Source organism: Heloderma suspectum, chromosome 12 (genome assembly GCF_057233095.1).
Source record: "Heloderma suspectum isolate Gila_16-S chromosome 12, 16-S_ref, whole genome shotgun sequence".
Taxonomy (NCBI): Eukaryota; Metazoa; Chordata; class Lepidosauria; order Squamata; family Helodermatidae; genus Heloderma; species Heloderma suspectum.
This window is the reverse complement of record NC_139469.1, coordinates 24,683,267-24,709,983: the sequence shown is the minus strand read 5'-3', so window position 1 is coordinate 24,709,983 and position 26,717 is coordinate 24,683,267. Positions and strand designations below refer to the sequence as shown.

Sequence of the window (26,717 nt, the reverse complement as noted above, 5' to 3'; positions counted from 1 at the left end):
TTGTTTTTACTGACTGTATAGAGCTTCTCCATCTTTGGCTGCAAAGGACATAATCAATCTGATTTCATTATTGACCATCTGGTGAGGTCCATGTGTAGAGTTGCCTCTTGTGCTGTTGGAAAAGAGTGTTTGCTATGATCAGCGTGTTCTCTTGGCAAAACTCTGTTAGCCTTTGTCCTGCTTCATTTTGTACACCAAGGCCATGCTTGCCTGTTATCCTGGTGATTTCTTGACTTCCTACTTTAGCATTCCAGTCCCCTATGATGAAGAGGACATCTTTTTTTGGTGTTAGTTCTAGAAGGTGTTGTAGTTCTTCACAGAACCAATCAACCTCAGCTTCTTCAGCATCAGTGGATGGGGCATAGACTTGAATTACTGTGATGTTGAATGGTTTGCCTTGGATTCGTACTGAGATCATTCTATCGTTTTTGAGATTGTACCCCAGTACTGCTTTTCCCACCCTTTTGTTGACTATGAGTGCTACTCCATTTCTTCTAAGGGATTCTTGCCCACAGTAGTAGATATAATGGTCACCTGAATTAAATTCGCCCATGCTTGTCCATTTTAGTTCGCTGATTCCCAAGATGTCGATGTTCAATCTTGCCATCTCATGTTTGACCACCTCCAGCTTACCTTGATTCATTGATCTGACAGTCTAGGTTCCTAAACAATATTGTTCGTTACAGCATCAGACTTTCTTTTCACCACCAGACACATCCACAGCTGAGTGTCCTTTCGGCTTTGGCCCAGCCGCTTCACTCTTTCTGGCGCTACTTGGAAATTCCCTCTGCTCTTCCCCAGTAGTATATTGGACACCTTCCGACCTGAGGGGCTCATCTTCTGGAGTCATCTCTTTTAGCCTTGTGATACGTTCCATGGGGTTTTCTTAGCAAGAATCCTGGAGTGGGTTGCCATTTCCTTCTCCAGTGGACCACATTTTGTCAGAACTCTCTGCCATGACTTGTCCATTTTGGGTGGCCCTGCACGGCATAGCTTATGGCTTCACTGAGTTACGCAAGCCCCTTCTCCACAAGGCAGTGATCCATGAAGGGGTGGGTTGTATTATACTACTAATAAACCAGGATTCAACAACAACCCATGATTCAACCCATATGCCAAACCCATACTTTGGGTTGTTGTTATGTGCGAACCAGGCCTTTGTCTCCAGTCACTTCTGTCATCTGTGTGGTTAAAATTGGTCTTTTCTTCTTTCCTCCCTTCCTTTGTGCCAAGTCTTCGGAGTAACTCCATAGGACCCCAAGGAGCAAAGGCACTTGCTGACTCACTGAAAATCAACCAGTACTTGCTTTCTCTAAAGTAAGTGGGCCTTGCTTCCCTGTCTTGGTCTCTAAGCAACTGGAGAAGGCACGTGTGCATGAGATTAAATGTCATTGAACCATTCCACTGTTGCCTGGCAAGTTGCTTTCTGAGCTACATAATCAAAAGTTGGGGGAAGCGGGTGTGGCCACCAGGGGAAACCTGGAGGGCTGGATACGGAGGTGGGTGTAAAATTGGCACAGCTCCTAATCAGTGGCAAGGTCAGACCTTCTGTCTCTTCGTAGCCCAAAATCACGGGCTGGAAAGCTAATGGAGCCCATTCTCTTCTTTCAGCCTCCAGAACAACGCAGTCAAGGAAGATGGTGCAAAATGCCTGGCTGAGGGTCTGGGCAACAACCACACACTGAAGATGCTGCAGTGCGTGTCTCTGATCTCTGCCAGCCTGCCTCGCTCAGATCCCTCAGTCCTTCCCTGAGCAGCCACCACCACTGTTCTAGGCCATGCAACTTGCTGGTAGCGCCACTTTGGGGCTGACATCTCAAGTGGAGCCAGACAAGGGGCCCGTTTATACAGTCGGCCTGTTCTCAAGCAATAGAGCTTTTCTCAGACAGTTCCACTTCAGGCTGCAGGGGTGGGGTGGTTTTGCATGTTCGAATGCTTCCCTATATTTAAATCCAACTACCCTGCATGCAAAAAACCAGCATGGTAGGGAGAAAGCTTTTGCTCCCTACCACAATTAGTCATGGTAGGGAGCATGGTGGTTGACATGCTAGCTCTCTATTGGTAGAGCACCCCCCCCCCCGGTAGGGATAGCTATCCACATTTAGTCCCCCAACGCACACACCCCTGCAACCTGGAGTAGTACAATCCAAGAAAACCGGTACCACTTGATTCTGCCCTATTGCAGGTCTTTCTGTATTTTAAGGGTCACGTATGGTCTTTGCCCGCTGATGTCAGCCTCACTGGATGGCTGACCCTCTGCCTCACTCTCCCTTTTTTTCGGTTTGTTCATCTAGAACAGAGATGGGGAACCTCCGGCCCACGGAAGGTCCCCAGCTTCCCAGCCTTACCTTCAATAACTGATTGGAGATAAGACCGTTTCCCTGCTCCCCCTTCCATGATGCATTAGGCTTTTCAAAAGCCCAACTGCAGTGGGGGGAGGGCATTATCGGGGGAGAGGTGGCTGCTGGGGAGAGAAGGGTAAACCCTTCCCTACCCAACCTGCGTCCACCCCCCACCCCCACTGCAATCTATTGTTCTAATGGAGGCTTTTAAAAAAGATCTAATTGCAGTGCGGGGGGGGGGCATTGCGGGGGGAGCTACTGTGGAGAGAAGGGCTGACCCTCCCCAGCACTGCAACCCCCCTTGAATAATTATCCCTCCCCTGCTGCAGTCAAGTGTTTAACAAGCCTGACTCCAGTAGGGGAGGGGAAGAGTGTGTGTGTGTGTGTGTGTGTTTGGGGGGGAATCCCTTCACAGGGCCACATGCCAGCAGTAGGGTAGCCCTCCCACTTGGGATGCCCCCCGCCCCCGATAGTCTTGCCTGGAACAATTGCTGCTTTCAGGCAACAACGATCCATCCCATCTCCTTTGCAGCCTCCAGAAGAACTCGGTTGGACCCCTGGGCTCGAAGAAAATAGCAGAAGCTCTGAAGAAGAACTGGGGCCTCAAGGAGCTCAGGTAAGGGTTCTGGGCATTGTTTCCGAGACCTGCGTGGACCGGCTGGTGGTGGCGGCGACGTTGTCCTCAAAGGGGTCTTGGCAGCCCTTTTGAGGGCATCAAGAAGCCTGTCGATGCACAGTTATCTGGGAGACGTTGGCCTCGGTGCATTTTGCAGCCTGGGGCGAGAGACAAGACCCCCCCCCCCGGTTCCACATCCAGAAGTCAGCTGGACGAGCAGCTGACCTTTATTTCAACACTGGCAATGGGATAGAGATTTGCACTGCATTTTCCTGAGGGCAGCATGCCAGCATAGGGAGCCGTGGCAGGCCACAGAGTGCATAGCGGGAGGGCCGTGGCTCCGTGGCAGGATGCCTGCTTTGCCTGCAGAATGTCCTAGGTTCGATCCCCGGTATCTCCAAGTAGGGATGGAAAAGAATCCTGCCTGAAGCCCTGGAGAGCCGTGGCTGTCAGTCACAGTCGACACTACGGGGCTAGATGGACCAAGGGTGTGACTCAGTATAAGGCAGCGTCTGACGTTCTTATGCCCACCCTTCACTTCTGTCTCCATCAGAGGGGAATGGCCAAGGGCATATTGTGAGCATCTTCCGTAGATTCAGGGCTGGGGGCAGAAAACGTCTTCCCTGAAGCCCGCCTGTCCCTGCATTCATCCCCTTCCACAGGAGAAGAGCCAGGGGATATCTGCCCTGGCCTTCATCACACAGAACATCCTTCCCCAACCTAGCGCCCTCCAAATGTTTTGGGCGGCGAGTGCCAGCGTTCCTGCCCATGGGCCATGCTGGCTGGGGCTGATGGGAGTTGGAGTCCTGGAAAGCGTCGGGTTGGGAAAGGCTGATATAGAGAATGGAGTCCCCCAAATCGGGCTTGGGGTACAAGACTAAATCGGCAGCTGATGCATTAAATTGCTCATTGTTTCTCTTCTCGCAGATTGTCGAGTAACTCTGTTGGAGACGCAGGTGCGGCGGCCCTGGCGGAAGGCCTGAAAGTGAACCACACCCTTTTAACCCTGGAGTAAGTCACTTCTGGCTCCGTCCCGTGTCGGTGTCCGTTTCGTTGCTCGTTGTCCTTCCTGGAAGGTGGCCCTTGGGAGGCACAGCAAAGCCATCCTGACGGAACAGCGAGGGCGTCGCGGGGGGCAGGTTTGCCAGGGCAGCAGAGGAAGCTGCCGTCCACTGGGTCAGACCCGTGGTCCGTCTAACTCAGTGCTGTGTACAGCAGTGACTGGCGGTGGCTTCCTCGGGTTTTAGGCGGGGGCAAGGCGCCACTTACGCATCCCGCAAAAAGAGGGGGGAAAGGGGTGCTAATTTGCAAAACATTTGCATGTGCACACAAATATGCAAATGTGCATTTGTATATCATTTGCATCTATGCGTGAATGTATGTGTATAGATGCAAATTTATAAGCAGTTAGTGTACCTTAGGTAGAAATGCAGTACGTTTCGCCACAGTGAGGAAGACCGTGACGAGGTGACCTGTCTGCCTTGCTCAGTCTGCTCTGCTGACTGGGTGCTCTTGTTGGGCAGCTTCGAGTTGCTGCCCCTTTTTATGGCTCTTGTCTTTAAACTGGAGTCGGTCTGGATCGCTCACCCCATAGAAGACACCTTCAAAGAGAGGGCTGTCCTCTGCCTGCTCTCCAAAACTGAGGAATGTTTTCCGTAAAGAAGTCTAGGTAGCAGTGGAGGCTGGTGGCTCCGACGTGAGTGGGGCGGTGAACCCGCTCCGGGTTTCAGTCAGAACCAGTCAGAACGCTAAAGGTTCCGGCTGGTTCTGACTGAAACCTGGAGTAGATTCACCGCCCCACTGACCTCAGAGCCACCCACCTCCACTGCTAGATAGGGGTCTTTCTCAGTCCTACCTGGAGATGCCGGGGACTGAACCTGAGTTGTCCCAGACACGAAACGTGTGCTCTGTCACTGGGCCACGGCCCTGCTCCATGTCCCACTACAACCTGAGGTGTGGTGGCCACACAAGACGGGGCCTCTCCCGTGATGGCACCCAGGCTGTGCAATGGTTTGTGCTAGGAGATTCCACTGACGTCCTTTGTTTTGCTTTCCGGTGACAGGTTAAAACCCTGTGCTTTAGATGGCCATCTGTTCCAGGTGCTCCTTGAGCAAAGGCCAAGGAGTAGGGTGTCCACTTATGCATCAGCAAAAATGATGACACATATCAGCATGCAATTTTTTTTGCATGTAATTTTTCCCCAGTTGGGAAAGGTCAGAGTGGAGCTAAGCTGGATCCTGACTTTGCTGCAGCCTCAAGAAGGCTCTTACTTGTCACTTGGTGGCTCATGGGGGAGGAGTTTCGCCCTTGCATGCTTCGTTCTCTGTTGCCATGATGTTCTGGGTAGCAAGGCCTGAAGGACTATGGGAGATTCCAGCACCCCTGAGGCAAAAGACATCTTCCCCATCGCCCACTGGACTTTGCACCTTGGGGCTTATAAAACTCACCTCTCATTTGAGGCAGGGTTTTACGAGCCCCTGAAGCTTGTTTCCAAGCCTGAGCTCAGAGAATTTTGCCGGCCTCCCTGCTTTCAACAGGTACTGCATACATGTCTTGAGATTTCGTCTTCATCGCCATGAGGACTAGATACTTGAGGATGTGGGTTTTTTTAGTTAAATGAAAGCCAAGCTTGGGCTGTGTTGGGGAGTGGGATTAGGAAGAAATCCTGGTGGCGCGCCATTCTCACTCACTCATTTCCACCGTTCTGTGTTTGTCGTTACAGTCTCCAGAGCAATTCCATCAGTGACACAGGGGTTACTGCACTCACAGGAGCTCTCTGCTCCAACCAAGGGCTCACCAGCCTCAAGTAAGTCTTGAGTTTTGCTGCCTTTGGATTGCCCCCCCCCCCCCCGGTCCTTTGGCTACTATTTGTGGTTGTACTGCCACTTGCAGGCCTTCAAAGCTGATAGGGAGCATAAGAGTTACCCCACTGTGCTTTGGGGACAGGGCAGGTGGGCTTTTGGACACAGTTTTGAAGACTCATTTTTTAAACCCAAAATGTAGATAAATTTAGGCTTCTGGGGGCGCAGGTCTGCTTTTACCCTAAGCTCACACTCCCCAAGTGCCTTGTTTCCTTGAAAAATTGCTGGGTCATTCATTCATTCATTCATTTCATTTCTATATTGCAAAAAAAAAAAGGGGGGGGCTAACAGTGGAAAGCACTGCTGAAAATATTCACAAGGTATTGAGTATACTCGCTTAGACTAGACAGTTGTACCCTAAAAACATTAACTGAAAATGGGACTCATTGAAATCCACAGAACTTACAGCTGTGTAATGGCTTGGATCCATCCTGCACCAGGCTCTGGTGTTTGACATGCATAGCAACTATTCCTTTCTCTTCAGTTCAGAGGAACACTCTGTGTAGGCAATTACCGTGCAAAGCAGCTTTCTCTCTGTGCATTTGTATAGATTGAGTCTTTCGTTCTTCCGTTCTTCCGTTCTTTCTTTCTTTATTACATTTCTATACTGCCCAATAGCTGAAGCTCTCTAGGCGGTTCACAAAAATTAAAACCACAAAGCGCAGCATAAAACCAATATAAAATATAAAAGCTTAAAACTACAGTATAAAGTACAGCCCGAATAAAACCTAGCAGCAATGCAGAGATTTAAAATATAGGGACAAATTTAAAACAACATAGCTAAACGACTAGACTAGAATGCTAAAATGATAAAATTCCTGGGCAGATAGAAAGGTCTTCACCTGGCGCTGGAAACAGTACAACGTAGGCGCCAGGTGAACCTCCCTAGGGAGCTCGTTCCACAACCAGGGTGCCACAGCAGAAAAGGCCATCTTTTCTCAAGGTACTTACTTAATGGCCTTTGATAGCTGGTTGGGAGGTCAAGCCCTTGGAAATTATGTCACACCCCACCTGCCCTTGTGGGGAACTGAAGGTGACTGTTCTGCAGTTTAAACCTGGCCAGGGAAAGATTTACCCTTTTTGTTACACCAGACACATCAAGACTAATAATTAATAAATTGGATGAGATGGGCTTTTGTTACTCCACATTTGCCACTGGGATTACATTCACCCTAAAACCACATTATAAATTGATTGTTCAGCCCCATCTACTGAATTAATTATTAGCATTATTCATTATTGTTCTGTCCCATCTACTGAATTAATGAACGCTTAATAAATATGAGGAATACCTGCTTTGGTTTATTAGAGATCTAGCTAGGCTACAGAGTTATACTTGCTACTTCTGATGTCTAATCATCCCAGTCCCCCAGAGGGATCTGATATTTGTTCAATAACTTGGCCAAAAAGACAAAGACATTAGTAATCTGTGGTGGGATAAGACTGGTAGGAAAGTAATAAAAAAGAGTAAAATGCTATTTCTAACTTGCTGTTGATGACAAGGCAGGTGTTTGCAGTTTATATGGTGACAGGAAGAGTGTAGGACTATTTAGAAATCAAAGGGTGTCTCTACATGAGCAATCTATTGCATGCTCATGATTGGTCATTCATGGAATTTTGCAGGTGCTTCGCATGACGTCATTCACCTACGGGACACCCTCACATATTTTCCCCTTTATCTCGCTTTCAAAAAGATCGGAGATAAACTAGTAATACGAGTTAATGGCACCATATCGGCAGTGTGTAATGTTGGCTTAGTGCCATGAACTTGCCAAGGAAAGACTTTCCTCGTTTCAAACCACATGTCTCTCGATCAGAGTGGGAGGAGAGTAAAATGCCTCCCTGCAACGAAGGGAGACAGATCTGATTCCCCCACCCACCAAGCTCAGAATCAACGCCCTCTGTTGATTCAGAGCACCCCATTAACTTCAGTGGGACTTACTGCCATGTAAGTGCTCTGAGGGTTGCAGACTTACAGCATGATATGTCTACTCAGAAGTGAGTCTCATTAACTTCAGTGGAGCTCGCTCCAAAGTAAGTGTGCCTAGGGCTGCGAGGAATCAGTACAGCACAAGTTAAGCGACAAAAAGCAAGACGCGCCCCGCCCCCCCAGACACACACTCCTTTGCACACATGCCAGGGAGGGAGGTGCTTCCTCTATGCAACCCACATGTCTGCTGTGTCAAGTAGCCCATCCTAATCCCACAAAGAAAGCGAAAGCAGAAAACCCCGGAAAGGATGCAATATTTTTGCATAATGTAGAGACACCCGAAGTCTCCTTCTGCCTCCTTTGTAAGGCATGCAGCATGGAAATCAGGGAGCACAGGTTTTGCTAATTCCAGAATAAGACAACTTCATAACAGACTTGGCTGCTGGAAACTCTTCAGAGGGTACATGGGTATTGCAAGAAGGTAGAACAATAAGTTGGGGGACAGAGGTGTTTCTCCTGTTGAAAACCCATATTATTGTAATGCCTTGACTCGGCCCACCAAAAGATGGCAAAAAATGTGCAAGCTTTCGAGATCCCCAGATCTCTTCACTGGGCAAGATGTTACACAAAGTAGGTTTGGGGAAGGAATGGGGAGTGGAATCTGGCTAGATGAGGGAGTCAGTGTCTACATGTTCAGAGACCCGAGATGAAATGGGGGAAGAGGGTTCCGCAGGCTTTCCAGTTAGGCTGTGCTGGTTGTGGGATGGTTACTGGTTGGACTTACAGCTACTCCTAGGATGGCTGGAAGCAAAAAGGGGCAAATCAGGGATGGGGAACCACACACGTAGGGGCCAAAAACTGACACTGATGTTTTTGGGAGGTAGCTTGTAAGAAGCCGCTGGGTGTTTGTTCATACCGTTGCTTATGGAGGGGTCTGAAACTCCCAAGTTCTGCGTGTCTGAGTGCGTGCCTTCTTCCTTCCCCCTCTCCCAGATCAGGTTGTATAAATAAACAGCTATTAGCATCACAAAACAGTTATACATCTTCTCACAAGGAAATAAACCTATAAAAGCCCCCCACCCTCCTGTTTGCTTGCCAGTTCAGGGCAGTGTGGAGGGTAAATCACAAATGAAGGCATTTGGAAGACAATGACAGTGGCTCTCTCCTTGTGTTTTTAGCTTGCGGGAGAACTCCATAAGCAAAGAGGGAGCTCAGGAAATTGCCCGTGCCCTTCGAGCTAACAGCACCCTGCGAAATTTGGAGTGAGTAATTTGGCCCTTTAAAAATTGCATCTCTTACATTGCAATCCTATGTCGCTCTACTCAGAAATAAGCCGCATGTGAATTCAATGGGACCTACACACACGTGAATGTATATAGGACAGCCTTCCCCAGCCTGGTGCCCTCCAAATGTGTGGGACTACTACTCCCAGCATGCCCCAGCCAGCCATGCTGACAGGGGCATGCTGGGACTTGTAGTCCAACACATCTGGAGGGCACAGGTTGGGGAAGGCTGGTATAGGATTGCAGTCTTAATAATATTTTGTCCACCCATAGAAGTCTTGTGGCCTAGCAGCGTGGTAGTGGTGTTACGTGCTTAATTTGTTACCTGGGGGGAGGTACCGGTACTAGCATGGGATGAATCTCGCAGGTATCTGCAGCAGCCAAATGCAAAAAGGGCAGGGCTCTTGTATTGGTAGCAGCAGCGTAGAACTTTTCCATGTGCACCTTAGCGTGGCCTCTCTGATGTATTATTATTATTAGCAGCGTTTGTCTCCTGCCGCTCGCACAGCACAAGGTTCCCAGGCGGAAATTGGTCAGCAGTAGACTGTTGCCAAACAGTGGAGGTTCTGTTGTGGGTGGGGCAGCAGCGGAGCCAACGATCGCTTTGGCGACGGGGAAACAAAAAATCACAGAGGAGCGGAAGATAGGAGCAGGGTAGCGCTCTGCGTTGGAAATAAAAGGGCTCAGAGCTCAGCTGGTTGAAGGATGGAGAACAGTAGTTTGAGAATCGTCGCCTTCTGCTGTTATGGTCTCTCCCCTATGAGAGACGGTTACGACAGCTGGGGTTGTTTAGCTTGGAAAAAAGGAGGGCAAGGGGAGACATGACAGAGGTGTACAAAATTATGCCTGGTGTGGAGAATGTGGACAGGGAGACATTTTTCTCCCTCTGTCTCTCTCATAATACTAGAACCCAGTGGGGCCATCCCATGAAGCTGGTTGGTGGGAGATTCAGGGCAGATCAAAGGAAGGACGTCTTCACACAGCGCAGAGTTCAGCTATGGAATTCGCTACCACAGGCTGTAGAGATGGCCACCCATTTGGATGGCTTCAACAGGGGGGTTGGACAAATTCCTGGAGGAGAAGGCCATCAATGGCTACTAGTCCTGATGGCTGTGCGCTACCTCCAGTACCAGAGGCAGTGAGCCTATGTACACCACTTGCTGGGGAGCATGGGTGGGACGGTACTGTTGCACTCATGCCCTGCTTGTGGGTTCCCAGTCAGCAGCTGGTTGGCCACTGTGCGAACTGAATGCTGGACTAGATGGACCCTTGGTCTGATCCAACAGGGCTCTTCTTAGGTTCTTACGTTCTTCAAAGCAGGGTTGGGGGAAGTGAATGGGTGGAGGAGGCAGCAGCCTAAGGAAAAGAGTGGTGGAACAAAAGGAAGGGCTGTGGGAAAACCTCATGTGGTTTGCCAGGGTGTTGAACCAATTTCAGCCCAAGAGCTGAATTCCATTTCGGGGAAGCTCTCGGAGGCCGCATTCCAGTAGTGAGTGGGGCAAAAGGGTGCAGGCCCCAAATCCCAGCATATTTTAGTTTAAAGCTCTGAAGTCATTCAGGCTTAGGAGAGACATTTCAATTTTTTAGAGTGGGGAGAAAACCATGCAAAAGCCAGGAAGCCACCAAACAGTCGGGGGGGGGGGCACAGAAAGGGGGCGTGGCCACCTGGAGAATCCTGAGGAGCCTGATGGGGACCCTGGGCAGGCTGGAGTTGGCATGTGGGTCTCAGGTTCCCCACCCCTGTTTTACGCTGTGGACAGACAAAAGATCTGTGGGGACTGTGGGGCAAGGAGGCGTGATGGTGTGGAGGCCGAAGTGGTCAGGCGAGGCAGAAGCCAGAATGTCACATGTTAATCCTGATCCTGAGCGGCACATTGTGGTGTTCTAACTCTCCTTCTCTCTGGGCCTTGCTTCTAGCTTGGCTGCCAACCTGCTGCATGATGAAGGCGTCCAGGCCATTGCGATGGCATTGGAGGAGAACCACACGCTCGCTTCCCTGCAGTGAGTTTGGGTAGATTAATCCGCATTGCCGGAGCAGGCATTTTTTGGCGGCGCGGCACAATAAACCTGTTGTCTAGGTCTGGACAATTTGTGGACTGTTGCGCAGAACGTAGCTCACTGGCCATGTATGGAAGCCCACTGGGGGCTTGTGAAACCTCCTGTTTTTAGTGCCTACTTGAGAGCACCAAAATGGGGTGGGGAGGTGAAGTTCCGAGCTGTCCACAGTACTTGGCTGGTGGGGCGGTGTTCTGCTTGCAGGGCCGGCCCTGCCATTAGGCAGAATGAAACAGTCGCCTCCGGCGGCGGATGTGAGGAGGTGGCAGCAAGGTGTGGGAGGAGAGACCTGCATGCCATGTGATCTGCTCTGCACCTCCCAAGTTAGCCTGGTGCCTTCAGGTTCAGTGGAGGATGCTGTCTTATAATTCATGTTAAGGCAGAATCATCTGATATGATTCTATCTGCCAGTCCAGTTGGCTTTTGTACATGGAATGGGAGGGGCCCCCTTCTTGTCCTTCGCCACAGGCAGCGAAATGTCTTGGGCTGCCCATGTCTGCTTGGATTTCAAGGGAGTTGTACCAACCCAGTGGAGAAAGATGGCTGCTTAAAGGCCATTGGTAGCGTGTTCGGATCCTACAGAGTGTACCATGCTAGTTTGGTTGGGAGGAATGACTCCCACCTTGGTCTCTTGATCTGTTTTACATCCAACTGGAAACTATTCAGGAGAGTTCAGTGAGCAGCCTCGTAAGTAAGCATGCTGAAGAACTCCATTTGGGGGGTGGAGTTCAATACATTTTCTTAGGCTCAGCCCTCCGGACTTCATGCCAGTTCCTGCTGTGGCATCCAACTCAGTCTGCAGAGAGTTGGGCCAGTTTGTAGATTTTTCTCAGCCTCTTGTGCATTTTTCATAGGTTCCGCAATTTGTGCAAATTTCTGAGTGATCTGTGCAAATCTGACCGAATTTCTGCAAATCTGACCAAACTTGCGCAAATCTAGCAAAATATGTCCAAATTGTTCAGAAATGTGTACAGTTGTTCAGAAACTTGTGCAAATTGCAGAGCCTGCAGGGAAAAAAGCATAAAAAGGGTTCCCAACATTCAGGGAAAAGGCTGCAGCCCAGCTTGCAAATGTAAAGCAAGTCGTACATACCATGGAACTCCATCAAGAAAAAAAAGGACCGGATTTCCCAGCAATAGACATCTGTACCTCTATGTTGCACATAGGGAGTAAGTCTTGGGGAGCTACTTATCATGGTACCGAAGGATTTGAAGGAGAGACTTTCAGCATTTTGCAGAGCTGCCTCCCAAAGATTTGGGATTGCCCCCCACCCCCAGGCCCTCCACAGGCCGGATGACATCAGTCAGCATGGCCACACTCACTGATACAATTCCCCCCCACACACACACACACACAGCCATTTTAGCCTTTCTCCATGCTCAAATAGGCACAGCGTTCCTTGCCACTTCTAGCACAGAGAAAGAGACTTGGCCCGCACCGAGAAGTGCAACTGCTCCTCCCAGCCCCGCCTGAGTCCCTGGCTTTGCGTGGTGCTCAGTGTCCCCGTGGGGGCGCTGTGCAAAGCAACTCCGCCAGGGCTTTCCTCCCTGCTATTATCTCTGATTGGAGATAACAGAGGGGTTTCCTCTAGGGAGATTCCTCCAGGGGGTGGGGCGGAGGTCAAGACCCACCGCTGAAGGAACCCTAGGAGGCTCCGTAGGCCAGATTGGGGAGCTTGGCAGGCTGCATGAGGCCTGCGGACTGTGGGTTCTGCACCCCTGTTCTAGATGCAATGATGCAACAGGCACACGGGGCCCCTCCATGTGAGTGGTATGTGCAAACATCGAAACAACATAGAGCTGATTCGTGCAATCCTTTTCTCTCAGAAGGGGTGGTGGGAAGAATTGTGCAATATCGGCCTATTCTTGCACACATGTACCTGCACATACTGCTTGCATCACAAGCTATGTTGTATGTGCAGTGTGGAGTTCAAAGCAGCGCCTGCCACCCCATCACATGTAGAGAATTGCTGCTATGTAGGGAGATGTTTACATTGAAATGTATGACACCCCCCACACCCCCTGGTTGCCTTCTGAAGTGGTGCAGTCCAGGAAGAGCTGTAGTATGTGATAATTCTCAGCGTGTGGGCAGGGGTGGGCAACTCGTGGCCCTCCAGATGTTTTGGTCTACGACTCCCATGATCCCTCACTATGCTTGCTAGGGCTGACGGAAGCTGTAGGTCAAAGCATCTGGAGGGTAGCATGTCATTCCCTCCTGGCCTTAAAGTCTCATCTCTCTCCTCTGTCTCCCTTCTTCTTCTAGTTTGCAGTGGAACTTTATTCAGTCCAAAGCAGCCAAGGCCCTGAGCCAAGCACTACACGTCAACAAGAGCCTCACCCTCCTGGAGTAAGTCCACACTTTTGCCGAGGGCCATTTTTGCATTGAATGAAACGGAAGTAGCCACCCCTGCAATCCCTTCTTTAGAATCTCAGGTCTGTTTTACACCTGCAACAGGAGGAAGTGATAAGAATCGTAGGGGTGGAGTGTACCACTTTACACTACGAATAGGGGTGGAGTGTACCACTTTACACTACGAATCGTAGGGGTGGAGTGTACCACTTTACACTACGAATAGTGTAGTTCATCCATTTTGAATGCTCACAATGTGGCGAGGTGGTGAGAGTGTTGGACTGGGAGCCGGGAGATCCGGGTTCTAGCCCCCACTCGACCATAGAAACTCACTGGGTGACTTTGGACCAGTCACAGACTTTCAGCCCAACCCACCTCACAGGGTTGTTGATGTGAGGATAAAATGGAGAGGAGGAGGATAATGCGAGCCGCCTGGGGTTCCTTGCAAGAGGAAAGAAGGTGGGATATAAAGGAAATAAACAAACACAGTTAAATAAATAAACCTAATACATCAGGGAGGGAACTTCTTCCCCAGCTTATTCTGTTGTGTAAAAAAAAAATTTATATGTAGGGAGTTTTTCACATAGGGGAGCATTACAAATATGCCTCCCACACACACCTTGCAGCATGAAGCGGTACAGCTCATTCTACTGCATATAGACTAGGCCTCACTCAAACTGATACAGAGGTGCCCGAGACCAGCAGAGGGTTGCTGCATACCTGCTGATGTACCTAAGGAACCTGTCTCCCCAGCCACGATCATCACTCGAAGCAGGCAGAGGTAGAATAAAGGGGCCAGGCTGAGAGAAGTTTACAGATTCATGCAGGAGAAGGCTATCAACGGCTGCTAGTCCTGATGGCTATATGCTGCCTCCAGTATCAAAGGCAGTATGCCTATGTACACCACTTGCTGGGGAACATGAGCAGGACAGTGCTGTTGCACTCGTGCCCTGCTTGTGGGTTTCCTGTGGGCAGCTGGTTGGCCACTGTGTGAACAGAATGCTGGACTAGATGGACTCTCGGTCTGATCTCTTATGGCTCTTCCATTGTCTGGATAAAGACTCAGATTCCTTCTGTCTGTGCCTGAGAATGAAGTTTTGTTTACTAGTATTTCTGCAGACTTGATAGTGTTTATGAATGGCAAGCAACTGAAAAGCCTGCTATACCTGTAGAATGCAACAAGTGAAATGGGCAGATATTATCCCCCACCCACCCATGAATAGGCCCTTCTGGAATGTCTAAAGGAAGCCATTTCCTAATAAATTTAATATCCCTCCAGTTTGCAAAATATAAATATAAATATAAATATATATATATATATATATATATATGAATAAAATAATGGAAAAAGACATTATTACAGGGCTGCTGTAAGGATGACAGAGATAATGTTATGTGACACAGTTTGATCACTCTGATGGCATTACATAAATGCTAAAAGAACAATAAATAATAATAAAATAAAAATGATGATGATAATAATGTAATGAAAATAATGATAACGTAATCATAGAGTTCCCCTTCATGGATCACTGCCTTGTTGTGGCGAAGGGGCTTGTGTAACTCAGTGAAGCCATAAGCTATGCCATGCAGGGCCACCCAAGACGGACAGGTCAAGGCAGAGAGTTCTGACAAAATGTGGTCCACTGGAGAAGGAAATGGCAACCCACTCCAGTATTCTTGCCAAGAAAACCCCATGGAACGTATCACAAGGCTAAAAGAGATGACGCCAGAAGATGAGCCCCTCAGGTCAGAAGGTGGCCAATATGCTACTGGGGAAGAGCAGAGGGAATTTCCAAGTAGCGCCAGAAAGAGTGAAGCGGCTGGGCCAAAGCCGAAAGGACACTCAGCTGTGGATGTGTCTGGTGGTGAAAAGAAAATCCGATGCTGTAAAGAACAATATTGTTTAGGAACCTGGAATGTAAAATCAATGAATCAAGGTAAGCTGGAGGTGGTCAAACATGAGATGGCAAGATTGAACATCGACATCTTGGGAATCAGCGAACTAAAATGGACAGGCATGGGCGAATTTAATTCAGGTGACCATCATATCTACTACTGTGGGCAAGAATCCCTTAGAAGAAATGGAGTAGTACGCATAATCAACAAAAGGGTGGGAAAAGCAGTACTGGGGTACAATCTCAAAAACGACAGAATGATCTCAGTATGAATCCAAGGCAAACCATTCAACATCACAGTAATTCAAGTCTATGCCCCAACCACTGAGGCCGAAGAAGCTAAGGTTGATTGGTTCTATGAAGACCTACAACACCTTCTAGAACTAACACCAAAAAAAGATGTCCTCTTCATCATAGGGGATTGGAATGCTAAAGTAGGAAGTCAAGAAATCACCGGGATAACAGGCAGGCATGGCCTTGGTGTACAAAACGAAGCAGGACAAAAGCTAATAGAGTTTTGCCAAGAGAACATGCTGATCATAGCAAACACTCTTTTCCAACAGCACAAGAGGCGACTCTACACATGGACGTCACCAGATGGTCAATATCGAAATCAGATTGATTATGTCCTTTGCAGCCAAAGATGGAGAAGCTCTATACAGTCAGTAAAAACAAGACCTGGAGCTGATTGTGGCTCAGATGATGAGCTTCTTGTTGCAAAATTTCGGCTTAAATTGAAGAACGTAGGGAAAACCACTAAACCATTCAGGTATGACCTCAATCATATCCCTTATGAATATACAGTGGAGGTGAGGAATAGATTTCAGGGATTAGACCTGATAGACAGAGTGCCTGAGGAACTATGGACGGAAGTCCGTCACATTGTTCAGGAGGCAGCAACTCAATCCATCCCAAAGAAAAAGAAATGCAAGAAAGCAAAGTGGCTGTCTGATGAGGCTTTACAAGTAGCTGAGGAAAGAAGGGAAGCGAAAAGCAAGGGAGAAAGGGGAAGATATATCCAACTGAATGCAGAGTTCCAGAGAATAGCACAGAGAGACAAGAAGGCCTTCTTAAATGAACAATGCAAAGAAATCGAGGAAAACAACAGAATCGGAAAGACTAGAGATCTCTTCAAGAAAATCGGAGATCTCAAGGGAACGTTTTGTGCAAAGACGGGCATGATAAAGGACAAAGAAGGCAGGGACCTAACAGAAGCAGATGAGATTAAGAAGAGGTGGCAAGAATACACAGAAGAACTATACAGGAAAGATCTGAATGTCCCTGATAGCCATGAGAGTGCGGTCACTGAACTTGAGCCGGACATCCAAGAGAGTGAAGTCAAGTGGGCCTTAGGAAGCATTAGTAACAACAAAGCTAGCAGAGATGACAGTCTTCCAGCTGAGCTATTTAAAATCCTAAAAGATGATGCTGTTAAAGTGCTGCACTCAATATGCCAACACATTTGGAACACTCAACAGTGGCCACAAGACTGGAAAAGGTCAGTTTACATTCCAATTCCAAAGAAGGGCAACGCCAAAGAGTGTTCAAACTACCGTACAATTGTGCTCATTTCACATGCCAGCAAGGTGATGCTCAAAATCCTACAAGCTAGGCTTCAGCAGTAGGCGAACCGAGAACTACCGGAAGTACAAGCTGGGTTTCGAAGAGGCAGACGAACTAGAGATCAAATCGCCAACGTTGGCTGGATCATGGAGAAAGTAAGAGAATTCCAGAAAAACGTCTATTTCTGCTTCATTGACTACGCTAAAGCCTTTGATTGTGTGGATCACAACAAACTCTGGCAAATTCTGAAAGAGATGGGAGTACCAGACCACCTTACCTGTCTCCTGAGAAACCTGTACGAGGGTCAAGAAGCAACAGTAAGAACCAGACATGGAACAACCGATTGGTTCAAAATTGGGAAAGGAGTACGACAAGGCTGCATATTGTCGCCCTGCTCATTTAACTTATATGCAGAGTACATCATGAGAAAGGCCGGGTTGGATGAATCAGAGGTCGGAATTAAAATTTCCGGGAGAGTTATCAACAACCTCAGATACGCAGACGATACCACCCTAATAGCAGAAAGTGAAGAGGATCTAAAGAGCCTCTTGTTGAGGGTGAAAGAGGAGAGTGCAAAAGCTGGTTTGAAACTCAACATTAAAAAAACGAAGATCATGGCATCTGGCCCCATCACTTCCTGGCATATGGGAGGGGAAGAAATGGAAGCAGTGACAGATTTTATTTTCTTGGGCTCCATGATCACCACAGACGGTGACTGTAGCCATGGAATTAAAAGACGCTTCTCCTTGAGAGGAAAGCTATGGCAAACCTAGACAGCATAGTAAGAAGCAGAGACATCACCTTGCCAACAAAGGTCCACATAATCAAAGCTATGGTTTTACCCAGTAGTAACGTATGGCTGTGAAAGCTGGACTATAAGGAAGGCTGAGCGCCGAAGAATTGATGCTTTCGAACTGTGGTGCTGGAGAAGACTCTTACGAGTCCCCTGGACTGCAAGGAGGTCAGATCAGTCAATCCTAAAGGAAATCAAGCCTGAGTGCTCATTAGAAGGACAGATACTGAAGCTGAAGCTCAAATATTTTGGCCACCTAATGCGAAGAGAAAACTCTCTGGAAAAGACCCTGATGCTGGGAAAGACTGAAGGCAAAAGGAGAAGGGGACGGCAGAGGATGAGATGGCTAGATAGCATCACTGATGCAATGAACATGGACTTGAGCACGCTGCGGGAGAGAGCGCAGGACAGGAAGGCCTGGCATGCTATGGTCCATGGGGTCACCAAGAGTCGGATACAACTGAACAACTGAACAACAACAACAACAACAAATCATAGAGTTGGAAGGGGCCATTTAAGCCATCAAGTCCAACCTGCTGCTCAATGTAGGAATCCAGTTTAAAATTCCCCGACAGATGGTTATCCAGTCTCTGAATATCTCCAGTGAAGGGGAGCCCACCACCTCCCTAGGCAGTTGGTTCCATTGTCTGACTGCTCTGGCCATGAGGAAGTTTTTCCTGATGTTCAACCAAAATCTGCCTTCCTGTAACCTAAGCCTGGTATTTCATGTCCTGCAGTCTTGGATGATAGAGAACAGGTTGCGGCCCTCTTCTTGTGTGACAATCCTTTAGGTACTTGAAAAGTGCTATCATATTCTCCCTCAGTCTTCTCGAGGCTAAACATACCCAGTCGCTTCAATCTTTCCTCATAGGACTTAGGTTTCTAGCCCCTGATCATCTTTGTTGCCCTTTTTTGAACTCGCCCCAATTTATCTGAATCTTCCTTAACTGTGGTGTGTCCAGAATTGGACGCAGTATTCGAGGCAAGGTCTGACCAGTGCAGAGTAGAGTAGAACTATCACTTCCCGTAATTTTGAAATGATACTTCTATTGATGCAACCTAAAATTGTATTTGCCTTTTTGCCAGAAATTCTCTGCAAGGCCAGATAGATAGGTAGATATGAATGAGAGGATAACAGGTTAGTTCCTTTGAAAGAGATATGTGGGAAGGCTGACCCTTGCACCTGCTGTTTCAGTTTACAGGAAAATACGATTGGGGATGAAGGAACAGCTGCCCTGGCTTCTGCTCTGCGGATGAACTCCACACTCACTGATCTCTTGTAAGTTTCCATGTTGCACCCAAGGGCAGCATGTCTGTTAATGGGGAATGCAAGGCTGGGGGAGCGGGGGGAGGGCGGTCAGCAACAGCCAGCCCCTAACCTAAATCTGGCCCAAGAGATGTGTGCCACTGCTTGGCCCACAGGTGGGAAATGTGTGTGTCTTGAAACAGGACAGGAGCGCTACAAGGGGCAGAGGAGACTTCCTGAATGGTACACTCCGCCATTGATGCCCCCATGGAATTGGACTGGGAGCAGTGTTGTGCAAAGACTAGGCTCTGAGCAAGCCGCATGGCTTGCCTCACTCTCACTAATACGTTGTCCTTGGTGTAACGAGGTGGCCCTAGCGTGACTTGCATTGTCCTAAATGTGTCTTGTTTTGTGGCAGCCTCCAGGTGGCGCTGGTCGGCGAGAGCGGGGCCAGAGCGTTGGGAGAGGCCTTGGTTATTAACAAGAGCCTTGCAATGCTAGAGTAAGTACCCAAGTCCTCTCCGTATGTCTTTATGGGGAAAGCAAAGCTATGATTTGATGGTGCCACCTCAGAGCCTGACAGGTTGGCATAACTGGATCCCAGCTTGGCTCTTCCTGCTTCCCCTTTTTGCCTCCAGCCTCAGGTGGAATCATTGCACCATTTGGGCCAGAGCTCAAGAACTTGCCATAATTACTCTGTTTTGCTCCTCCTTCCAGCTTGAGAGGAAACTCCATTGGGTTGGCAGGAGCTAAGGCCATGGCCAATGCCTTGAAAGTGAACTGCACCCTTCGCAGGCTGAAGTAAGTCGACCAGATGCTCTCCAGATGTGTTTGACTACAACTCTCATGTTGGCTAGGAGTTGCAGTCAAACACCAGGTTCAGGAAGGCTGGTGCAGAGTAACAGATAAATGATCCTGTGATGGAATTGTGCTGTTCTGGCAGTCCAAGGGAAGAGACGACCTTTTCGCTCTAGGCTTTGGCATGGGTTGGTTGTGGAAGGGGCTTCCTGAACAGCCTTTGATGGCTGGAGGGTTTTCTGAGCCACTAAAGCTTGTGGCCCTTAGAGAGCAATCCTATGGCCCCTAGACAGCATCTGGGGCACCATAGAATGTTGTGGATTTCCTCCTTGATACCTATAGACAGAGCTACGAGCACAGAGGAGGAGATCCAATTGTGGATCGCAGCTGTGAACTCATAAGAGAAGTCAGAGAGGGAGAAAAGGGGGCATGCTGGCAGGTGGGGAGGGGAGAGGCTGGGATACACATAATCGTATGGCCTCTCCAGTCCCCTCTTTGCCCACTGAAATGCAAGTCAGCTAGATAGCCTCAGAGACCTGTCCAGCAGTTCTTTACAATTTAAATGGAGGGATGGAAGCAAAATCATCCTTGCGCTCTTATACTCTGCTTATACTTCACATATTTTTTTTTCTCTCCCAACACTGCTACCACCTATGGGGAAACTCACTGAACAACCCCACCTATGAGGTTTCTTATATTTAGCAAATGCTTATATTTCAGGGCCTAAGGGACTCTCTGACACTATGACTCAGAGTTCCCCAAGCTGACCCTTTTCCACTGCCACCAATTCTCTTAGGAAGCAATCCTATCCAAAGCAGGGCAGGAGAAGCATTGAGGGGATTGTTCCCTCCGTGCTTCTCGTGCCCTGCTTCTCTAGCTAGTCAGCCGATTGCGGCTGTCTAGGCGCAGGAGGCCGGAACAGGGAAGGAAGCTGCTGTACGACATTGGATGTGTCGTACAGGCATTTCCGCCCTCCCTGCCCCAGAACGCCCCCAGCCATGCCCCTTTCCAGCTGCTCCGCGCTCCTCCTGCGAGCATGGAGGACAGGGCTGTTCCGCGCTGCCTCTGAGGCAGCACGGAAGTGGGGGGAGGTTGGTTCTCCAGGAACCGACCTCAGAGCTTGGGCTCCGAGGTCGGTTCCTGGAAAGCAGCATATCCTATGGCCAGCTAGTCGCTGTCTAGCGGCCATAGGATTGCTCCCTTAGAGTACTTAAAAACCTCCTAGTAGCTTGGTATGAGAGGCTTAGGCATGAGATAGGCACCAACACTAGAGACAAGAAAAATGATTAAAGAAGTTCATTTATTAAATGGGTATTTTGTACATAAGGGAATACTAATTACTGTGGGATGTTCAAAAGAATGCTTACTGACACTTCTTAAGGACTCAAGGGACACTGTTGCTAATACAAGTCTCTAAAAGTGCTGGCTGGGAAATGCTGGGACTTGTAGGGCTTTTTTCTGTCTAAATATGCATAGGATTGAGCCCTTAATTACTTATTTTACCTCAGCCCAATTCCCTAAACCTCCACCCCAGCCAAATGCGCCCACAGCCAGGTCCAACTCTTGGGTAGATCCTTCCTTTGACTCCCAAAGCTCCTTCTGTTGTATTTCTGACCTCTGAGCCCATCTAGCTGCTTTTTGCAATTTAAATAGAGGAACAGAAGCAAAATTGTCTCCATACCTCTCGCCTTGCCTGGCTCTTGCCTGCAGGGCATAGGATGGGCAGAGGGCTCCAAACTCAGAGCCCTCTGTCTGTTGAGAGCGCAACCCAGAGGATTGCGCAGCGCTGTGATATTCTGCTTGGGTGAGGGCTGAAAGGGATGGTTTTGCAGTTAACATCCAGCCAGGGAATAAGAAGCCCGAGTTTTGCCCATGGCTGGCAAGCAGCAGCCTTGGAGAGCTGCAAGGGTCTGTTGTTGCTTTTGGGGACTGACGCGGCTTCAAGGCTAGGACTACCTGATTAGGTGCCGGGCGGTATATTTTTAAAGTAGTATGTTAATAGAAAGGCATTACAAAGAACGGCACACGTCTTGATTCCTGTCTTCTCCCAGGGCAACTGATAAGGCTGCCTTGAAACTTCCCACTGCTTGGGGAAATTGGGAGTGGAAACAATACCGTTGGGTCAACTGGTCTTTTAAAAATGGCTTTTTCAGGCATTGATGTTGATAGATACTGAATGGCCAGGTTGAGGTTTACTTAATAGAAAACGGAACATGGTTAGAGTAGACGCTATGTGCGAATGAAGATGGCACGTGCCTATGCTCTCTTGTTCGCAGCCTCCAGGAGAATGCACTGGGCATGGACGGCGCCATTTGCATTGCCACAGCTCTGACCAGAAGCCACAGCCTCACCTACATCAAGTAAGTCACTTGTCCCGAGCCAACATGTTTGGTCGAGAAAGGCTGTGCTCAAGCCATTTCTCATCTGGTCCCCACAGACTTTGGAAACGGTGCATGTGGCGACGGGGCTGGTTCATCATGAATGCAGCAGTGTGCATGGGTGTGCCACAGAATCAGAATTCATTTCCCCCGAGGATTCTCAGCCTTTAAAAAAAGTTTTACAGAATTTTTATTTTAGCCTCCATATAACTATGCAGGGAGAGCTTGACATGTATGGATCAGTGTGTGGCAAAATCTCAGAAAGCAGTGTGGCTGAGCAGGGACCCAGGGTGGTCAGAAGGTGCCCTGTCTAGTTCCTTTTCCCTCCTCCTCGACCCTTCTGTTTGCAGCTCACCGACCCCTTCCTTCCCATTTTCCCACCAAAAGAAAATCCCAGCTTTGTTGAAAAGTTGGGTGTCGGAACCAGGGTGAGGCATAAGTGCTAGGCTGGCGTCTGCAACCACACAAGGGACACTGGCAGGGCTTTTACCTTTTTCTTCCTTAATAGTTACTAGATCCCACTTTGCACCAGGGGGTTAAACTGCTGTTCCTTGGGCACAGAGGACAATCTTTACCGAACACTTTCCTCAGAGGTTGAGACTACCTCTAGTTATATTGGCCGTGGCTTGGCAGGTAAAGGTTTAAAGGTAAAGGTTTAGAGGCCTTTGCTTTTCTTCACTGCTTTCCTGCCTTGAATGTCTAGATATGAATTGGTGAGAAAGCGCCCCAGTCCAGTCCAAACCAAGACTGATCACCCACAGCAGCCTCCCAGTCCAGACCTTTATGGTGTAGCAGTGGTGGGTAGCCTTCGAGCCTGCCGGTTCTACTGTTATTTTTACTAGATCCCCGAGATGCACCAACTGGAGCTTGGTGCAAAAGACATTAAAGAACTCTTGAGTCCAAGGATTTATTTTGAGTAGCACAACTGAATGGAGCTCAGTCCTTCTATGCAAAAAACCACTACTGATTCCCCCCAGGTTTTAATTTCTGCAGTATACTTCAGGAGTGAGGGGGCAGCCATTGTATTGCTGCTATTGTTAAATAATTGGGAGTCAGAAATCCTTGTGCATCTACCATGCGGTCCAGATCTACCTTCTGCCCACCATTGCTTTATAGAATCGTATCACAGAATCATAGAACAGTAGGGTTGGAAGAGGCCTATAAGACCATCTAGCCCAACCCCCTGCTCAATGCAGGAATCTGTCAAAGTATCCCTGACAGATGGCCATCCAGTTTCATCTTGAATGCCTCCAGCATGGGAGAGCCCACCGCCGTAGATAATGGGTTCCATTGTCGTAGTGCTCGAACAGTCAGGAGGTTTTTCCTGACGTTCAGCTGGAATCTGGCTTCCTGTAACTTGAGCCCATGATTCCGTGTCCTGCACTCTGGGGTGATCGAGAAGAGATCCTGGCCTTATGGCACTAGCACAGTAGTCACCACTGTATTAAGTTGCCAATTGAGCAATGACTCAGGCTAGCAACAGCCTTGTGCAATGAGGGAAACTGTTAAGCACCCCCACACACACACGGCGTCTTTTTGTGAGTCTGAGGGGCTGTAGCTCAGTGGCAGAGCACTTGCTTTGCATGCAGGAGGTTCCAGGCAAAATCCCTGGCATCTCCAGGGAAGGCTGGAAAAAACCCTGCTTGAAACCCCTGGAGAGCTGCTGCCAGTCAGTGTCGACAATACCGGGCTCGATGGACTCGTGTTCTGACTCTGTATAAGGCAGCTTCCAACGTTCCTATGCCCTGGGGGAAAATTGCAAGCGAAGTGACCCTGGGGCACCACACCAAGGTTTCCTTTTTCTCCCCTCCCATAGCTTACAGGGAAATCAAATTGGCGAGTCAGGAGCCAAGGTGATTGCTGATGCCATCCGGTCAAATGCCCCCAACTGCGTTGTAGAGATGTGAGAGGGGCTCTGCTGGAGGCGGTCAGGGAGCCCAGACACTCCACACCCTGGGAGCGCCCCTTCTCTAAGCATGGTCTGCTAACAGAGGATGGCAGTGAAAGGAAAGGTCATCAGGGAGCAACAAGCTGATGCAACGGACAGTCCTAAGTGGGGCTGTGGCCTCTGTGGATGAGAATGGCCCACCGAGATGTCGTCATTATTCTGGGATCTGTTCCTGCCAATGAAGTGCTTGGGTGGTTCAGGCATTTTGCAAAGGATGCTTCAAAGTGGCCAATGTATTGACTGCGTCTTCCATCTTGGCTGAAGACACTTGTTCATCTATAATTGGTGACAACAGGAGGTGGACGCACCCACAAAAACATCACAAGCAGAAGCAAGACAGGGGGCGGGAGGAGGCCTTTATTGGTGAAACACGGGAACGTAACAGTCAAAGAGAAATTCGGAGTGGCTCTGAATAAAAACAGTATGGCTTGCAAGGTGCAAGTAACTGAGGGATCTTCAGAACAGAACGAACTCCTTGCTGGCATTATAGGATGGGATTTACAGAATATGTCCCTTTACCTGCTGCAAACAAAGTTATTTACAGAGGCATCCAGGAACTGGTAGGTTTGTGATAAGACAAAGGTACTCAGTCAGACCTATGCCAAAAGATTTGCTGGCTGAGAACAACACAAACAAAACAATGCTTGTATGTCTTTTAAATTAAAATAAAAAAAAATTAAGTAACAAAAATTTGTCTGGGGAAATCAGATCGATTAAACCTGGTCTTACATTAGCATGGACTTGTGTGGAGAGGACGTGGTATTAACTGTTTAGGTTAAAACTGTCTTTTTGAAATCTCCCCTTATCCCAGGAGGACAGTTAACCCTCAATGTATTTCACTCTTGTAGGTGCATATATGGCCAAGAGGTCAATTAGAGATTAGACTGAGTTAAAAGGAAGGAAATAGCCCCAGAATAATCAGAGGATCCTTGCCAGCTTTATTTGTTAGCTCTGGTCAACTGACAATGGAAATGTTTGCTTTGCCTGAGCTGCTGGGGTCGTGGCTTGCCTTAGTCCTTGGCAAAAGGAGGAGTTCCTTCCCTTCTGTTAAGGACAGGGGGGCACTTTGGCTGTTTGTTCAGGATTCAGTCTTCATCCGTAGACATGAACTCCAAGTAAAGGGTGTTAACATATCCTAATTATCCGTAAACAATTCTGGACCCATATTTGTATCCAAAAAGCAGCCAGGGCTTTTTTCTGGAGTCTAAACTGCTTTTTGCTACTAGACTGTAAGTATGATCGACGTGTGTGCGTGCGTGCGTGCCTTGCTGGGGGCTCTTAAACCTTCAGCACCACAGGATTTTAGGGCCCCCCAATTCTAAAGTATCATTTAATTGCCTCAACTTTGGTTTCTTTTCAAAGCAAGTTGGACTTCATGAACTGATAACAGCAAAGGAGTTTAGCTGCATTGAGAACCAAGATATATTACTTCTCTGGTACTGTTTTCACTGCTATCAACATAGCCTCACTTTAGAATATGTCCTGTCTGTGTGGTAGGTGTTGACTTTTTAGCTCCTCTGTGCTCCCCAAGATTTATCTCGGGAGATGCCACAGCCTCTCCCCTTCTGGGAGGCTGCTCAGAAGTCATTATCACTCTCCTCCAGCGGCTCAGGCTTCCTGACCCTCCGACTGGCCTTGTTGGGAGAGATGTCAATGCTGTCATCTTCCAAGTCGTCGTCGTCGTCATCGTCATCATCCAGATCAATTTCACTGTCCTCTGAGTCTTCCTGTGGGGAGACATTTTATTCATTATCTGGATTTTTTTTTTTAAAAAACCTGCCCCATTCCTAAAGGCTCAGGGTAAATAATAATCAGGTGCACATACGCAGTATGTTGAAATAATGGAATAATAATAATAATAATAATAACAACAATGATGATGATGGGGCTGTTTCCAATTAAATAAATCTCAAGTCAATTAACTGTATCAATTTTGGTTGATTAATTAAGTGTGCCTATGAGTAAAAAAAACAATAGTTCTAAAAATAAATGAACATAGGCTTGGATCCAGAGTTTGGCAGGGCTTTCCTGCCCTCTGTGCTCTCTGAAGGCCTCTCATGCGGACTGGGAAGTTCCACAGAGAATCAGAAAAAATCAGGTGGAGGCAGCTCCTGTGAGGTAGGCTTCTGTTCTGACAACACCCCATCTTTAAAGAAACAGATAAGAATATGATACAATAAATACATTGCTGAGCATGTACAGAGTACAATTGGGAAAGCTCAGCTTCTTAATACTATCATGGATTCTGTCTAGGCCTCAGGCCCAGGACCTCTCTTTCTGGGTATTACTCACTGTCCACACCTCCCGTGTTAGCAATCCGGGAACCCAGTCCAAAACGGTTCTGAAGCTTCTGCGGGCTGTCTCCATCATGGCGAATCTGTACGCCAGTACTCTGCATCTTACCATTATTTGCTCACTCCTATCAGCGGCTGCTACTGATGGTAAGAGCTTGCTAGAGAAGCTGCTGCACAGAAGTCGGGCCGTGGCCAGAGCCGTGAGGAATACTGCCATGTGGGCATGGGATGCGGAGGAAGAGCGTCGTGGGTAGGAGAGGCACACCCACCTTAGCCTTGGCTCTGGAGGCTTTGCGTTTACGGGCTTGGGCTTGGGCTGCCCCGACCTTTGCAGAGGGAGCAGCAGCGTGCAGAGACAACACA

The 26,717-nt window shown here is 48.4% G+C and overlaps 2 protein-coding genes across 4 annotated transcripts in view; one reads left to right on the top strand and one right to left on the bottom strand.

Annotated features, from left to right (window-relative positions):
* The window catches only part of NLRC3 (NLR family CARD domain containing 3), a 52,038-nt gene extending 27,316 nt beyond the window's left edge, over positions 1 to 24,722 (top strand). For both annotated transcript variants that reach the window (XM_084818803.1, XM_084818804.1), the window contains 13 exons: positions 1,234 to 1,317; positions 1,612 to 1,695; positions 2,875 to 2,958; positions 3,886 to 3,969; positions 5,681 to 5,764; positions 8,928 to 9,011; positions 10,950 to 11,033; positions 13,350 to 13,433; positions 18,886 to 18,969; positions 19,355 to 19,438; positions 19,654 to 19,737; positions 22,011 to 22,094; positions 23,929 to 24,722. In XM_084818803.1, coding sequence (XP_084674929.1) covers positions 1,234 to 1,317; positions 1,612 to 1,695; positions 2,875 to 2,958; positions 3,886 to 3,969; positions 5,681 to 5,764; positions 8,928 to 9,011; positions 10,950 to 11,033; positions 13,350 to 13,433; positions 18,886 to 18,969; positions 19,355 to 19,438; positions 19,654 to 19,737; positions 22,011 to 22,094; positions 23,929 to 24,019 — 1,099 coding nt within the window. In that variant the 3' untranslated portion in view covers positions 24,020 to 24,722. The remainder of the gene's footprint in view (positions 1 to 1,233; positions 1,318 to 1,611; positions 1,696 to 2,874; positions 2,959 to 3,885; positions 3,970 to 5,680; positions 5,765 to 8,927; positions 9,012 to 10,949; positions 11,034 to 13,349; positions 13,434 to 18,885; positions 18,970 to 19,354; positions 19,439 to 19,653; positions 19,738 to 22,010; positions 22,095 to 23,928) is intronic.
* The window catches only part of IFT38 (intraflagellar transport 38), a 132,140-nt gene continuing 129,813 nt past the window's right edge, over positions 24,391 to 26,717 (bottom strand). Inside the window, exon 12 of one of the 2 annotated variants that reach the window (XM_084818805.1) lies at positions 24,391 to 25,787. In XM_084818805.1, coding sequence (XP_084674931.1) covers positions 25,638 to 25,787 — 150 coding nt within the window. In that variant the 3' untranslated portion in view covers positions 24,391 to 25,637. The remainder of the gene's footprint in view (positions 25,788 to 26,717) is intronic. The other variant, XM_084818806.1, reaches the window with a different exon arrangement.